Source organism: Chaetura pelagica, unplaced genomic scaffold, assembly GCF_000747805.2.
Source record: "Chaetura pelagica isolate M959 unplaced genomic scaffold, ChaPel_1.0 scaffold109, whole genome shotgun sequence".
NCBI classification, from domain to species: Eukaryota; Metazoa; Chordata; class Aves; order Apodiformes; family Apodidae; genus Chaetura; species Chaetura pelagica.
The window spans coordinates 982,792-997,947 of NW_009970725.1; the positions used below are offsets into that span (position 1 = coordinate 982,792).

A 15,156-nucleotide genomic window follows, 5' to 3' on the forward strand; every position below is an offset into this window, starting at 1 on the left:
TTTCCTGGGTATTGATGGTGTTCCAGCAGTAGGTGCTGCAAGTAAATTAGGATGGAGAGAGCAAATCATTAGTTACTGACTTGCGATGAGGAATAACAAGCTGTGTGAAGTTACTTCCTCTGTGCCTTAAATGGTCTCTTTATCCAAAGCATCTGATACTTAGAAAAATTTCTGGATAAGGTAAATCATAGGAATATGCTGTTCAACCTGTTTAAGGAAGTCAGTAGAATGAGGTAGATCTCTGAGTAGATCTCTGTAGATCTCTGTAGGTGTTCTAGTGCTCTTTAGCATCTTAATGTTAGGATTAAGCAGGGATGTACAGCAGGACAGCTTGAAAAAAAGTTGAAGGGCTCAGCAGTTTATTCCAATTCTAATGTAATAAAAATTAGGAGAAATAATTGCTAGCTCTTAGTGTGTTTTGCAAGAAGAGACAAATTGAAGCCAAGTTCTTTTAATAAATAAAGGCTAAGAATTAATAAAATGGTTCGGATACAGGCTTCAGAAAAATGAACTCAGCAGTTTTCTTTCTCTTAAAGACTAATGTTGGCATCAAGAGGAGGTTACAAAGTGGCAGCCAGGAACCAAAAACTTAGAAATTAGACATCGGAGCTCTGAGTTCTGAAGCAAAATTTAAATTGGTAGCACAGGCAAAATAGTCCTTTTTCTATGAAAGGCCCCAGTATCAGTTTATGGGGAAAAAAAAAGGTGAATTGCATAAAGAACTAGGCTTGATCATCCCTACTGCCTGTACATCACTGTACATCACAGGGGTCTTGACAACTTGTATATATCTTTTCTACTACTTGATTTCTCCTAATTTGACTTGTTTCTCTACCTTCTCCTTGAGCTTCTTGAATTTTGACTTTTAAGATATTTTTATTTTTAATTTGGCTGTCATTAGCACTCAGAATTCTAAGTAATTTAGCATGACTTTCTGTGAATTACCTTTTACTTCTTGGTTCTCTGGCTAAAATAAAAACGTGGGGGTTTTTGCATATTAAAGCTAATTGTATGTGGCCATTAAAAGCAGTAATATGACTTATTTTCAATATGCACATTTCAAGATCTGTTTGCAGTGTTCTGTTTCTAACCAGTAGGATGTCTGATATCTTAGAAACCTTAAGTGTAATGGTTCTGTGACACAAATGAGAGTGGTGAAGTCATGTTCCTTTGATATGGTTTCATTGCTCATTTCTGGCTTATTTATATGAACACATGTTCTATTTGTTACGGACTTTGTCTTTTAAATGGAGTTCATGTTTTCAGCTTTATCAAAAAGTGCAGGCGGTTAGCTCTGATCAAACAGCATAATTTGAAACTGATTCAATTGAGTAGAAATGTAATGAATAAATGACATTAGAACTTGACTGTTACATTCTGTGCTTGTAATTCCAGTCTTCCCAACAAGCATCTGTTTGAATGAAAATATCTATTTGGAGTATTCCCAAATTCAAGAGAAGCTGATCTAATTTAGATAGTAACTCTTGAGTTGGAAGGCTGACTTCAGGGCTTTTTTTTTCTTTTTTTTAAAATTTATTTAAGAATTTCCTTCTTTATGCTATTGCTGCACAGAAAGTTAAAATTATAATCCCAGATTATTAATTTCTTAAAAACACCTCTTTTTTCCAAAATAGTTTATTCTTAAACAGAATGACTACATTTTTACTTCTCTAGAACTTGTTAGAGAAGTCTACTGAGAGAGAAACTCGCCAAGAATATGCTCTTGCCATGATTCAGTGTAAAGTTTTAAAGCAGCTAGAGAATTTGGATCAGCAGAAATATGATGATGAAGACATAAGTGAAGATATTAAATTTCTACTGGACAAGCTTGGTGAGAGCGTGCAAGACCTTAGGTATGCTTTGCAACGTGAACTTTAAAAAAATACAGTTATATGAACATTGGCAAAATCTTTTTTCTTTAAGGCTAAATAATGTACAGAATTATGATACATAAATGCTAGTTGGTAAGGTAAAGTGTACAGAGATACTGGTTTTATATGAATGTTTCTTATTCTAAGTGAGTATTTGCAGGCTAGAAGATAAGTCATCACTTTTGGATATGTGATCTTCATAACTGATAAATTGTTTAAGGGACTTCAGAGGGATCTTGCAGGAATCACAGCCTAGGCTGAAGACTACCTAATTAGAATACATTTTGTGGTACAGATTAACTCAAGTTTTTGCTAGTGTTTACCTAGTTCTTGCTCTTGTGCCTAAACTGAGCTGCATGTTGTAGTTCATGTCAAAACTTTAATTGGATGAAAGGCAAGTACTGAGATCCTTGGTGGGGAAGGTTAAAATCAAGAAAACAGGCAAAACAGCCATTTAAATTCTGAGTTGCTGTGGTTATGTGGCTTGGGTTTTTCCTATAGTTTATTCTTTCAGGAGTGTGTTTTGGATTGGGTGAAGGGCTGTGTTTGGATTTATTTTTTTTCTCTTGCCTTTCATGCCTTTCCTTATTTCTGGTGTTGAACTCTGAGACAGGGAACAGTTCTCATGTTCTGCAGAGAGCTGACTTCCAAATGTGTCATAGCAAGTTGTGCTACAGTTTTGTCTTGCTAGGGACAGGCTTGAGTATGTGGTTCAAACTGTTCATATAAGCTTAGGTAATATTTCGTTAATGTCTTCTGTGTTGCAGCTCCTTCGATGAGTACAGTTCTGAGCTCAAGTCAGGAAGACTGGAGTGGAGTCCTGTACACAAGTCTGAGAAGTTTTGGCGGGAGAATGCTGTAAGACTAAATGAGAAGAATTACGAGCTACTCAAGTAAGTTTTCAAGTCTTTAATCACACAATTTAATATTTTCTGTGCTTAACTGAACCTGTATCTAATAAGGTTTGACATTTCAATGCTAAGTAGATTTGAAAGCAAGTCAGAACATCTTGCTATTTTTAGAAAGAGGTTGTGAGGTATGGTTTGTTTTGTTCAAAATCAGAATTGTTTATTTGCTTTTGCTGGTCAAAATGTATTGATGGCAATGATAGAGGGATTAGTGCAAGCTAATTTACATGCAGATTTGTGCTGTTGAGTCTTCTAATGCTTTCACTTGAAAAAAACCAGCTATACTAATCAATGTAATTTAAAATGTTTTCACCATACCTTAGTCTTAGATAAATGACAACACACAACACAAAAACTGAGTAATGAGCTCCTTTCTTGAATACTTGTGGTGCTGTTCCATGGAAAATACAAATTGACATTACATTGTAGCCTGTTTTGTGTTGGGAATGTGTTTGGTATATGTAGATTGTTAGATGAAGTGAGGCTGAAGCTCGTATTTGCTTTTGGAGTCAAGGACTTAGTTGCTGGCTTCTGAAAGTATATACTCAAAAGATGTCTAGATCTTAAATAGCTTGTAGGAGCTCTTAGATGTTTAACTATGTTGTCATCAACTGATAATTTGTGGTCTTCTGGTTCACTGTTTGCTAATGAGTGCCAGACCTAGCAAGAAGCAGGAGGTCTAGTGGAGCATGTGAAATATTTGAAGGCATGGCAAGAGCAAATGGATCCTGAGTTTTACATGCATTTTGGTCTGCTCTGAAACCTCACCAAAACAAGTCTGATAAGTTCCTCCCTGAGAAAATGTTGCCAAATACATAGGATTATAGACTTAGTAATTTTAGATGCTGCCAACTGCAACATGAAGTTGATGTTGTTGTGATGGCTTAGTATTTCCTGTGATGTTTTGCTATAGTAATCTCTTATGGTTCTGTGACTGTTAGGGAAATTTTTTGTGCTTGTGCTGCCAGTCATTGACAACAGTTCCTTAAAAAAAAAATTCCAAACCAACCAAAAAACCCCTGCAAAAAACCAGCCACTCCCCCTCCACTGTGGTGAGGAAAGTCTTGCACCTCAGAACTTTTGTGTCGCAAGGCCTTTTACAAACAGTCCTTATTTTTGCTTCAAGACACATAATTTTATTTTCCCTTATCTTTCAGCTTACTTATTTTCTAACTCTGATGTACTAAAGCTTACTGTTAAACTTACTTTTCCCTCTGCTTTCCATCTTTACTGACTTAAGTGGTGCTGGACTTGTATTTTGTTTAGCAGTATTATTCAGTGTTTTCTGATGAGTGTTACGGTTCATGTTTCTATTCCTACTTGTCCAAATTAGGCATTTTTTAAAACGAACAGTGCTTTGTCTTTCACTTTCTGGCCTCTAGGGAGACAGTGTCCATAGTAATTTAATTTTACCAGAATGTTTGGTGGGGGTTTTTTTGTTTGTGTTTGGTTTTTTTTGTTTTAGAATTTTTAACCTACCTAAAAACTTCAACTTTTGACTAACTTTCTGTGATTGGAGCACATTTGTTGTCTCACTGAGCATGGAAGAATCTAATTTTCCAATGGTCTATATATTTAACCTTTTTAGCTTCATTATTAGTGCCTAACCTTCATGTCTGTGTCATTTTTTTTCCCCCTCCTCATTGCTGCCTAGAGAGCAATGTTACTGGTAGCTGTTTTCCACTAAAACTGATTGAACTACTTAATTTAAGATTGCAGGCAATATAAAGCATTGAGAAACTGCTTTCTATTTCTTACAGCTCTATATTTCTGTTCATGCTAAAAAAATAACTAATATATTAAATATGAGTTAATCTTAAAGTATAGTTTTCATCATCTCAGGACAGAACTGCTTTTTAGACCTCTTAAGTTAGTTGACTGAATGAGTCAACAAACAGGAGTAGTGTTTCTGAGATGAAGCTGATGGTCTTGAACCAAGAGAAATTCACAGTTCAGCTCCATGTGCTGCTTTGTTTTCAAGTGCTAGGATGCCTTTCCATTTTTAAATGACTATGTATAACAGTGTCCTGCATATAATTCTGCCCTTCTCATCCTTCTGTCCTGCACTGAGCAAGGCTACTGTGTTAAGGTGAGGGAAGGGGTATAGCTGGGGAAAGGCTGATAAGATACAGGCCTGTCAAAACCCTTTGCTGTGTCATGGACAAAGTTTCTGAATCTGTAGTCCAGGATCCTGAGTGCAGGAGCTGGGAACAGCATGCAAGCATGACTAGGGTCTCTTGTATAAGAGAAGCAGCAGCATCTGTTGGCCTTGTGTAGGCTTAGGGTTTGTGTCCCACCTTTGTCCCAGTCTATAAATATTTATATGTTTGGTTAGTAGAGCTTATTGTGAAATCAAAACTGTTGGTCTTGAAGCCAATGTATAATAAAATAAGATATTTTGTAAACAATGGTGTAGGTATTTGTAGATGCAGCTCACTAAACTCACTCTAGTGATTACTTTTAGTAATTCTGTCAACTGGGGTATGATCTCTATTGTTTTAAGTGCAACTGCACATTTTGAAAAAATTATATTTTAACTTTGCTGTTTTGGGGAAGTTGTAAAGTATTTTTATGGTTGCAGGCTTTGTTATTTTAAGTAATCAGTGATTTAAAAAAAAAAGACATACCCAAACCAAACAAACCCCAAAACCCAACAGCTGGGCTATAATTGTTTCAAATCCTTTCCTAGAATCCTGACAAAACTTCTGGAGGTTTCTGATGACCCACAAGTGCTGGCTGTAGCTGCTCATGATGTGGGAGAATATGTACGACACTACCCCCGTGGGAAACGGTGAGAAAAATGCCTGTGTGGTATTATCCAAGAGACTAGCTTGAATTTGTTCTTTATCTCTTTTGCTTATTTATATTAAAATATGCTACATTAAGATTGCGGGTAATGCTTAAGCTTAAATGAGTCATGTTTCAAGACTGGCTCTTCAGCATCCAATAACTTGTTCAAATCACCACCATTTGGGCTTAGTGCGCTGTTGTTATGGGGAACATTCCCTGCGGAAGATCTGCATGTACCATGAGTGGCCTGCTGGCTTTTATTACTTCTATAAGTTAAGCAGAAGTTGAGGAGAGGGAAAGCAGAATTAAAAGTAGTGTTTTGAGTGTGTTTGGAACTTGGAAGGAATGGCATTCACTGTGAACCTTCCTCACAGTTGCTTACTTTTTGGTTTGAAACACATGGCTGGCAACTGGTTTGAAGCACTGGGCAGTGTTATGAAAGAATGGTAATGCTGTTCTTTGATTCTACATGTTCTCAGCCATAACTTCACAGTGATGTACTGTCCTCCAAAATACTGTTTTCATTTGTCATTATAGGATTTCAACTTTTTATTTTGATATTTGCATGCTTTTGAGTTTAATACCTGTTTTACTTCCTTTCATTTCCTGAACAGTCAGTGTCCAAGTCAGTCCTGTAATGAGGAAAAGGTTCTTGTTTGCATTCCAGTCTTGTGTTTGTGTACAGTGGTCTTATATTTAAGGAATGATTAAAAATTTGAGGAAAATTAAGGCGAGTGAAAATGTTTTTTGAATCATGTTAAAGTTCTAATAATTTCTTATTCTTCGTGAGGATTTCTGGCTTAAAACAATTATACTTTTCTGGGATGCATTCCTGTTGTGTGAAATTTCTTTAAATGTTTTAATAAGGTTGGCACATATTCCCTGAGGTCCCCACGATAGTTTTTGACTAAGTTATGAAATGAAATGGGGAACTTAGTTTTTTTTTATCTCCACGCTGTTTTTATATGGTTCTGAAGTGTACAAAAATGTGGTGTGTTTTGCAGCAGTAATTAATTAATTTGGCAGTGAAAAGAACAGTAATAAAAGCAGACAGCTAACGCAAGCTTAGAATGGCAGGATAGCATCAGGGTAAGAGTAATGCAAGCGATAGCATCTTCACAAGATACAATGTTTAATTACTCAGTGACCCGTGAGAATAGATAATAAAAAGACATATGCAAATCAGTGACTAATCAGTTTATATATTCCTTGCAAATTCTCTCCATATTTTCTTTGTGATGACAGACCAAAATGCTGCGTGTAGAGAGTCATCTGGATGGTGATACTTGTTCAGGTTTTAAGTGTGATGCCTTCCGTTTTGTTTTTTTTTAAAATTTTTAAAATTATTATTATTTTTAAGAAATTATACATTCATGGCGTGATACAAGGTTTCATCAGTATTTTGTGTGGGATTTGGTGCAGGTATTGAAAGTTAAGGCTGACTGCTATGGTGAAGTTGGCAATGAAAGATGCAGCTCAAGCATACCATTTTTATGGAAATGTTAACTTATGTGCAAGACTAGCTGTGCCTCTAGTACAGCTTGACTGGCAAAAAGCACTATGAGGAGTACCAAGTGGCTGGTTTAATAGATATTGGTGTGATTACAAACACTTTTTCTGAATTAGGCAGTGCCAGACTGAATCTTGGGAAAAAAACAACCAAACAATCAGTGAGTGATCTGGTTATCATCTCTTTATGGAGGGGGGGGGCACAACCTCCTCCTAAATTAATAATTGATCATGCTGTACCCTGCTAACCCTCTTGGACCAATATTAAGTTCTTTAGCAAGGTGGGTAAAGCAAATAACCCTCCCTTTAAAGGGCTTCTTTATTAATGGTTGTTTATTTCAAAATTTATGTAAGTGGGTAGTGAACAGAAGAGTCCACTACAAACACTTCCTGATGTTGAGAATTCTTAAAAAAAAAAAAGTAAAAATCAGTAGGTGGTGTAAGATACCTGCCTTTGTAACATGCCAGGTAAGATGTACATGTTAGGAAATAAATAGTTTTATTATAATCAGTATCCCATGACTTAACTTTTTGGTGCCTTGCACATGAAGTGGTTGGATAGGATAGCTACCCAGAAGCTGATGTCAAAAAACCTGTTTCCTTCCTCTCTTTCAGAGTGATTGAACAACTTGGTGGTAAACAGCTGGTAATGAACCACATGCATCATGAAGACCAGCAAGTTCGTTATAATGCACTATTGGCTGTGCAGAAGCTGATGGTTCATAACTGGTACGAGAAGATTATTTAACATACTACTACTACTACTAGTAAGAAATCTTGAGCTGTGGAGAGAGGATTCAAGACAGTACATTTTAATGTGTAAGACTGCAGTTCTTAAACAATAAAGCAACTTGATGCTGATGTGTGAGGTTGTAGCTAGTTTTTCTGTATGTTTTTGTTGCAGTTGAATTGAGTTACAGTCTCCAAAATGTTAAGGATGTCTGTAGGTTTTTTAGCAAGCTTACTTAATCTCAATTAGAGGAAGCAGTAGCTTGAAGTAGTTGTAAGAGTTGGTGTTTCAAGTACTCAGTTGGCAATTGTTTATGAAATGCATGCCTGAGCATTCTTTTGCATTGTTGTTCTTTGCTCTAGTTCTTTCCTCCACTCTATACTGTTATTTTTCTGTTGCCATTTTAAGAAGCACAAGTACATTTTGTCTTGAGCTCCTACAGTAGCAGAAGCTTATGGGGTGGTTTGTTAGATGAAGTGGAAAATTACTCATCAGTATCTGTTCCATCAGTTGCTGAGAGTAGCATTTTAAGTGAGGTTTTTTATTTGTTGACTAGTTCTTTAACTATTTCTCTAATAAAACTCCCAATCCCCCAAAGTTCTGGTGTGTTCTGCCAGAGAACTTTTGCTGGTGGGTGATGCTTCTTTTTCAACAGAGCACAGGTCCTTCATAGTGAAGCACTGTAAGGACTGAAGTTCTGAAAAACTTTGGTGTTCATGTAACAGCTTTATATATCTTGCCAAACTAATTAGGTATGCTAAGCATAAAGCATGGAAAATTAAAAACACTAATTAGGAACTCTTAATCTGATTGTTAATTATGATTTCACCAAAGCTCGTATTTCCAATTTGGCATTGCCTCAGAGAGAAAATGCAACTACTTCTGAGTACATTGGAACATAGATGTTGAGATACAGACAACTAATTTAATTTTGAACTTAATATAAACTTCTTTGAAAGCTTGGTGCTTGGAATTACTTTTAACTTTTGTCAGGTTTTTTGCTTCTGACAGACTGCAAAATTTCCAAAAGGCTGAGCAGTGATAATGCTAACTGTGTGAAAGTGGTAGGGGAACAAAGTTTATCAAGCACATTGATGGGTTCTTTAAGTCACATACTTGCTACAGGGTAGCAAGGCTGACAAAAGCTCCTGTCCCCTCTCCCTGAAGCATATCTTTTGTTAAACAAAGCTAGTTTTCCCCCTTTTCTTCTGAAGAATATGGAATTTAATGTGTTATAATGTTAATTTTATACCACTTCTTCCCTCTGTCATGCTGTGGGAATCTTCTATAGAGAGAAAAAGTTACACATTTAAACAACCTACCATGACAAATCCAGAGTTAACATTCTCCACCTGTAAGAACAACTTAGGTAAATAACATCAAATTTGTGTGTGTGTGTAAATGGAGACTAAATATATGATCATGTTCAATCTGATTTTGGGGAAGTATCGTGTATTGTGCTTCACTCTGCTTCTCAGTTTGGTGATATGCTTGTCTTCTCACAACGTTGTTCTGATATATTTGAAGCATTCTGAGTATTACAGACCAGCTGTAGAGGTTACCATGTGGAAGGCTTATTTACTGAATTCTGCAAACTTAGTTACTGGAGTTCTGCAGGGGGAACATGTCTTTGTGTGTGTTCTGATGTCTTGAAAATCTGGCAATAAAAATACGTAACTCTCATCCTTCTCCAGCACAGACCTCACTGGTTGTAGAAGTTTTCCTGGATGTTTAACTCAGCTTTTTTTCATTTTCAATTTAAGCATACTCATTTTAAAAACATCACATCTGGTCTTCTACATTTGTCTTGCCTTTTTAATGGCACGAAGATTTCTGTGCTTGCTTTTGACAGTTTGTGAACCTTAAGACTTAGATTGCAATTAACATCTAGTTTCAGATCTTCACAGGTGTTAATAAAAAGGATTTGTTTAAGTTAGTGCTATTGTCAGGTCAGTATTGTAGTCTCTGTAGGGAATATGTTCTTGGTTAACTCTTACTGGAACAAGCCTCTGGGACACATTGTCCTTGGCTTGTAGTTACCAAAGTAGCATTCCCCCTGTAATGGACTTCAGGTTGCTTGAGGTAAGGAAATTACACATAGTTTATATGTGGGAAGCTAGATCTGTCTTTGTATAGATCTGGCATTTGATGTGTGTCAGGAACTGTTCGCTTTCATAGTTTGTGTGGGGAGATGAGAAAGCACAGTCCCCTGACGGCTGCACAGTGCAGTTCAATTGCCTACTTATTTAGCTTTGCTTTGTCATAAGATGGATTACTCAGGAACTTAAAGGTTTTGCTTACCTTTGCTTCCATGTGTTTTGGAATGCTAGTTACTTCACTCAATGCAAGTAGTGTTTTTGGCATGGACCAATGCTGCATTTACTGTCTGTGACACATGATGACAGAGGTAGTCAGGCTTTTCCTAGATATGGAAACTGACCGAGAGAAGGATTAGAAAATAAAAGCTTGCTGTGCCAAGTGAGGCTTCATGCAAGTGCTGTGTCTGGAGCAGCAGAGTAAGGAAAACTGGTACCTGAACCGAGGGAGTGTCATGGGCTAGTTGAAGTGGCATTCCCCTTGAGACACAGCTGTATCATTAGACTGCTAATAATTCAACTTGGAGACAATTAACGCCTAAGTAATTTAAATAGTTCATTACAGGCTTCTCAGCTAGCTTTTCCTTAGGGGTTTTTAAAGTCAGGGATAAATGTGGGGGAAATCGGGCTGTCAGGCATTCTGTTAAGTGGTGAAGCTAGTTTGGCAAAACCAGTAGCTGCTGTCAGCTTTTCAGATGAGGTACCTTCAGGTGAAATATTCCAGTTACGTTTGCACGATAAACGCACATGCACTTGATGAAGCAGGGAGCAAAGGTGTATTTCTAGCATCACTTACTGGCAATTTATCCTGTAATTTAATCTTACTTGAACTGTGTTTGTCATGACACCCCATGCTGATGGTAAAAACCTGTTACTGGGAGAGGGTGGATTTTGCCATGGCAATGCTGTTGCAGATTTTTCTGTGTCCTGTTCGATTTGTGCTTTTAACTATGTGCAATAAACACCACGTCCTTATTTCTTGTCTTTGCTGGTGTTCAGAGGCAATACCCAACTTAAACTATTTTAGTATTTGGAATGAGTTTTGGGAAACAAGCTCAGGTTGGAGCAATTTTTTAGCGATGCAGACTTTGAAATAATAAAATAATGAAGTTCTAAACTGACAGAACCATCTGTCAACTGACAGAATATCACTTTAAAGAAACCAGGTATGTTAATCTCGACAGATGAAGTGCATTCCTTTCGTGTCCTTCATGGCACAATGTTTTGCTGAACTTCAGGGATGGGATATTGTCACTCAAAGCACCTACAGTTCAAGGACCAAGTTCCGTCTATGTGCAACAGAGAAAAGCAAGTTGTTTTTCAGGGCCGTGCAGAGAAGCTTCAATGCTGGAAGTTGAGCAGTGGGAATAGTCTAAGATTTGTGAACCTATAGTCTCCTGGCTTCATTCTAAAGGGGTTAATTCCAGCCTTCTGTTACTTCACTAAAATAAGAGCTAGGTGACTTACAGATGTTCTACATTTGTGTTATTTATTTATGACCTTACTAGTCATCTCAAAAATAGCACATTAGTTTCTACCACTTGCTTGTCTTCTAGCTGGGTTAGGCCCAGGGAAGTTTGCTGAGGTACTCAAGGCCGCTTTAAGGTCTCCTTGGAGTCTTCTCCAGGCTGAACAGCCCCAAGTCTCTCAGCCTGTCTCCACAGCAGAGGTGCTCCGGGCCTCGGATCATCTTCGTGGCCCTCCTCTGGACTTGCTTCAAGAGCTCTATGTCCTGCCTGTGTTGGGGGGGCCAGAACTGGACACAGTACTGCAGGTGGGATCTCAGGAGTGCAGAGTAGAGGGGCAGAATTTCCTCCCTTGACCTGCTGGCCACATTTCTTATGATGCAGCCCAGGACACAGGTGACCTTCTGGGCTGCAAGTGCATGTTGCCAGATCATGTTGAGCTTCTTATCGACAAAAACCCCCATGCCCTTCTCCTCATGGCTGTTCTCAATCCATTCTACCCCAAGCCTGTATTTGTGCTTGGGGTTGCCCCAACCCAGGTGCAGGACCTTGCACTTGGTCTTGTTGAACTTCATGAGGTTGACATGGGGCCAACCTTCAAGCCTGTCAAGATCCCACTGGTGCATCCCTTCCCTCCAGCATGTCAAGCACATCACACAGCTTGGTGTCATGAGCAAACTTGTGGAAGGTGCGCTCCATCCCACTGTCTGTATTGTTGACAAAGAAGTTGCTGGCCAGTCCCAGCACCGACCCCTGAGAAGCTCCACTCATCACTGCTCTCCATCTCTGGACATCAAGCTGTTGATCGCTACTCTCAGCGTGCAACCGTCCAGCCAATTCCTTATCCACCAAGTGGTCCATCCATCAAATCCGTTTTCTTCCAGTTTTGAGACCAGGATGTCTCCTGTCTTTGTGCAGGACAGTGTCAAATGCTTTGCTTGTGTCCAGGTAGATGATGTCAGTTGTTCTTCCCTTGTCCACTGGCATTATGACCATAAAAGGCCACCAGATTTGTCAGGCATGATTTTGCCTTGGTGGAGCCATATTGGTTGCTACCAACCACTTCCATGTTTTCCATGTGCCTTAGCAGAGCTTTCAGGAGGATCTGCTCTATGATCCTCCCAGGCACAAAGGTGAGACTGACTGGCCTGTAGTTCCCTGTGCCTTCTTCCTTTTTTGAAAATGGGGGTTATGTTTCCCCTTTTCCAGTCGGTGGGAACTTCACCAGACTGCCATGACTTTTTTCAAATATGATGGGAAGTGGCATTGCAGCTTCAGCTGCCAGCTCTCTTAGGAGCTGCAGATGGATCTTGTCAGGTCCTGTGGACTCATGCACTTTCAGGTTCTTTAGATGGTCTCGAACCTGCTCTTCTCCTACAGTGAGTGGTTCGTTCTTTTCCCAGTCTCTGCCTTCTGTGACCTTGATAGTGTGGTCAGAGCCCTCACTGGTGAAGACTGAGGCAAAAAAGTTGTTCAGTAACCTCAGCCTTCTCCATATCCTGCATGGCAAGGTCTCCTGTTTCCTTCTGCAGAGGTCCCACATTTTCCCTGTTCTACTTCTTATAACTGATGTACCTGTAGAAACCTTACTTATTACCCTTGAAATCCCTGACCAGATTTCACTCTTATCTGGGCTTTAGCTTTCCTAATGTGATTCCTGGCTTTTTGGACAACTTCTTTGTATTTCTCCCAGGCCACCTGTCCCTGCTTCCACCCTTTAAAGACTTCCTTTTTTCATCTAAGAGAGTCCAGGAACTCTTTGTTTATCCATGCAGGTCTCTTGGCTTTCTTGCCTGCCTTCTTCTTTCTTGAGATGCATTGCTCCTGGGCTTGGAAGAAGTAATCTTTGAGTATTGACCAACTTCCTTGGCCTCCTCTCCTGTTCAGGATTTTATGCCATGATAACCTACTAAACAGGTCCCTCAAGAGGTTGAAATCTGCTCTCCTGAAGTCCAGGGTAGTGAGCTTGCTACATACCCTCCTTGTTGCCCAATGGATCTTGAATTCCACCATTTAATGGTTGCTGCAGCCAAGGCCTAAAGCTAAATGTTGTTCACCAGGCCATGCTTGATGAGAACAAGGTCCAGCATAGCACCTTTTCTTATTGGTTCCCCTACCATTTGGAGGAGGAAGTTGTCATCAATTTACTCCAGGAACTTCTGGGATTGCTGGTGCCTTTCTGTGTTGTCCCTCCAGCAGATGTCAGGGTGGTTGAAATCCCCTATAAAGATCATGGATATGTAATGCTTAACAGCATTGACTTAAATCTATGAAACAATAGCTGCATGATAATACAGTCCCCTATATTTATTTATCTATTTCTTAGGCTTCATCATCAATGCAGTTCCTTCCTAGTAGTTAACAGGAGGTAACTAACTGAAAAGTTTGAGAAGAGTTTGGCTTAGTGAAGTTGGTTCTTTTTAATTCACAGAATGGCTTTATGTAAGTGTTAGCTCATAAAGTGTCTTTTAAGTGAAAAATTACTTACACCTTGTCTCCCTTCTAGAGAGGTGGATATTGAATGTCATATATTTTCCTGTTTAAAGTCCAATAAATTGTTTGATTAATAGCCTTGTAATAGGAACTTATTGATCTGCTGTTTCTTTTATAGCTTGTATAGAAAGTTATGAATTGGAAGTCTAGAACTACTCTTCTAAAAAATGTGGAAAACCTCTCTGAAGGGAAACTGCTGAGAGAAAAGGAGCTTTCAGTGTCTCAGTCTGGAGAGAGACATTAATTTTTCAATTTCACATCGTAAGGAGGGCTATAAACTGTGCTACGAATAATGTTTTCAGTAATTTCAGTTTGATCAAGGGAAGCTAGTATTTCATATTGTCATATTTCTGGACTTCAGCAAAGCTTTTGATACTGTCTCTCACAGTAGTCTCTTGGACAAAATGTCCAGCATACAGCTGGACAAATGCACCACATGATGGGTGAGCAGCTGGCACACAGGTCGAGGACAAAGAGTGACAGTGAAAGGGGTAACATCAGGCTGGTGACTGGTCACTAGTGGGGTCCTGCAGGGCTCCATTCTAGGCCCTCTCCTCTTCAACATCTTTATCAAAGACTTGGACATGGGACTTGAAGGAATTCTAAGTAAGTTTGCTGATGATGCAAAGCTGGGTGGAGCTGTCGACTCCCTTGAGGGCAGGCAGGCCTTGCAGAGAGACCACAACAGGTTAGAGAGTTGGGCAGTTGCCAACCATGTGAAGTTTGAAAAGGGCAAGTGCTGGATTCTGCACCTGGGATGGGACAACCCTGGTGGTAAGTACAGACTAGGGAATGAGTGGCTGGAGAGCAGCATGGTGGAGAGGGACCTGGGGGTCCTGGTTCATGGCAAACTGAATATGAGCCAGCAGTATGCCTTGGCAGCCAGGAGGGCCAACCACATCCTGGGGTGCATCAAGCACAGCACTGCCAGCTGGTCAAGTGAGGTGGTTGTCTTGTTCTGCTCCGTACTGGTGCGGTCTCACCTTGAGTACTGCGTGCAGGTTTGGGCACCACAGTAGAAAAAGGACTTCAAGCTATTGGAGAGTGTCCAAAGGAGAGACACGAGGGTGGTGAAGGGTCTGGGTGGGGTGACTTATGAGGAGTGTCTAAGGTCACTTGGATTATTCAGCTTGGAGAAGAGGAGGCTGAGAGGTGACCTCATGGCAGTCTATGGCTTCCTCATGAGGGGAAGAGATGGGGCAGGTACTGATCTTTCTGGTTGAAAGGAAGGAGTCAGAGAGTTGTAGTCAATGGGGCAGAATCTTGTTGGAGGTGTGTGACTAGTGGAGTCCC

General features: G+C 39.5%; 1 protein-coding gene across 2 annotated transcripts in view; it reads left to right on the plus strand.

Moving 5' to 3' along the window:
• ATP6V1H (ATPase, H+ transporting, lysosomal 50/57kDa, V1 subunit H) overlaps positions 1 to 15,156 on the plus strand; it is a 46,111-nt gene that overhangs the window by 25,978 nt on the left and 4,977 nt on the right. For both annotated transcript variants that reach the window (XM_010006806.1, XM_010006807.1), the window contains 4 exons: positions 1,675 to 1,853; positions 2,639 to 2,764; positions 5,469 to 5,570; positions 7,694 to 7,807. In XM_010006806.1, the coding sequence (XP_010005108.1) occupies positions 1,675 to 1,853; positions 2,639 to 2,764; positions 5,469 to 5,570; positions 7,694 to 7,807 (521 nt within the window). The remainder of the gene's footprint in view (positions 1 to 1,674; positions 1,854 to 2,638; positions 2,765 to 5,468; positions 5,571 to 7,693; positions 7,808 to 15,156) is intronic.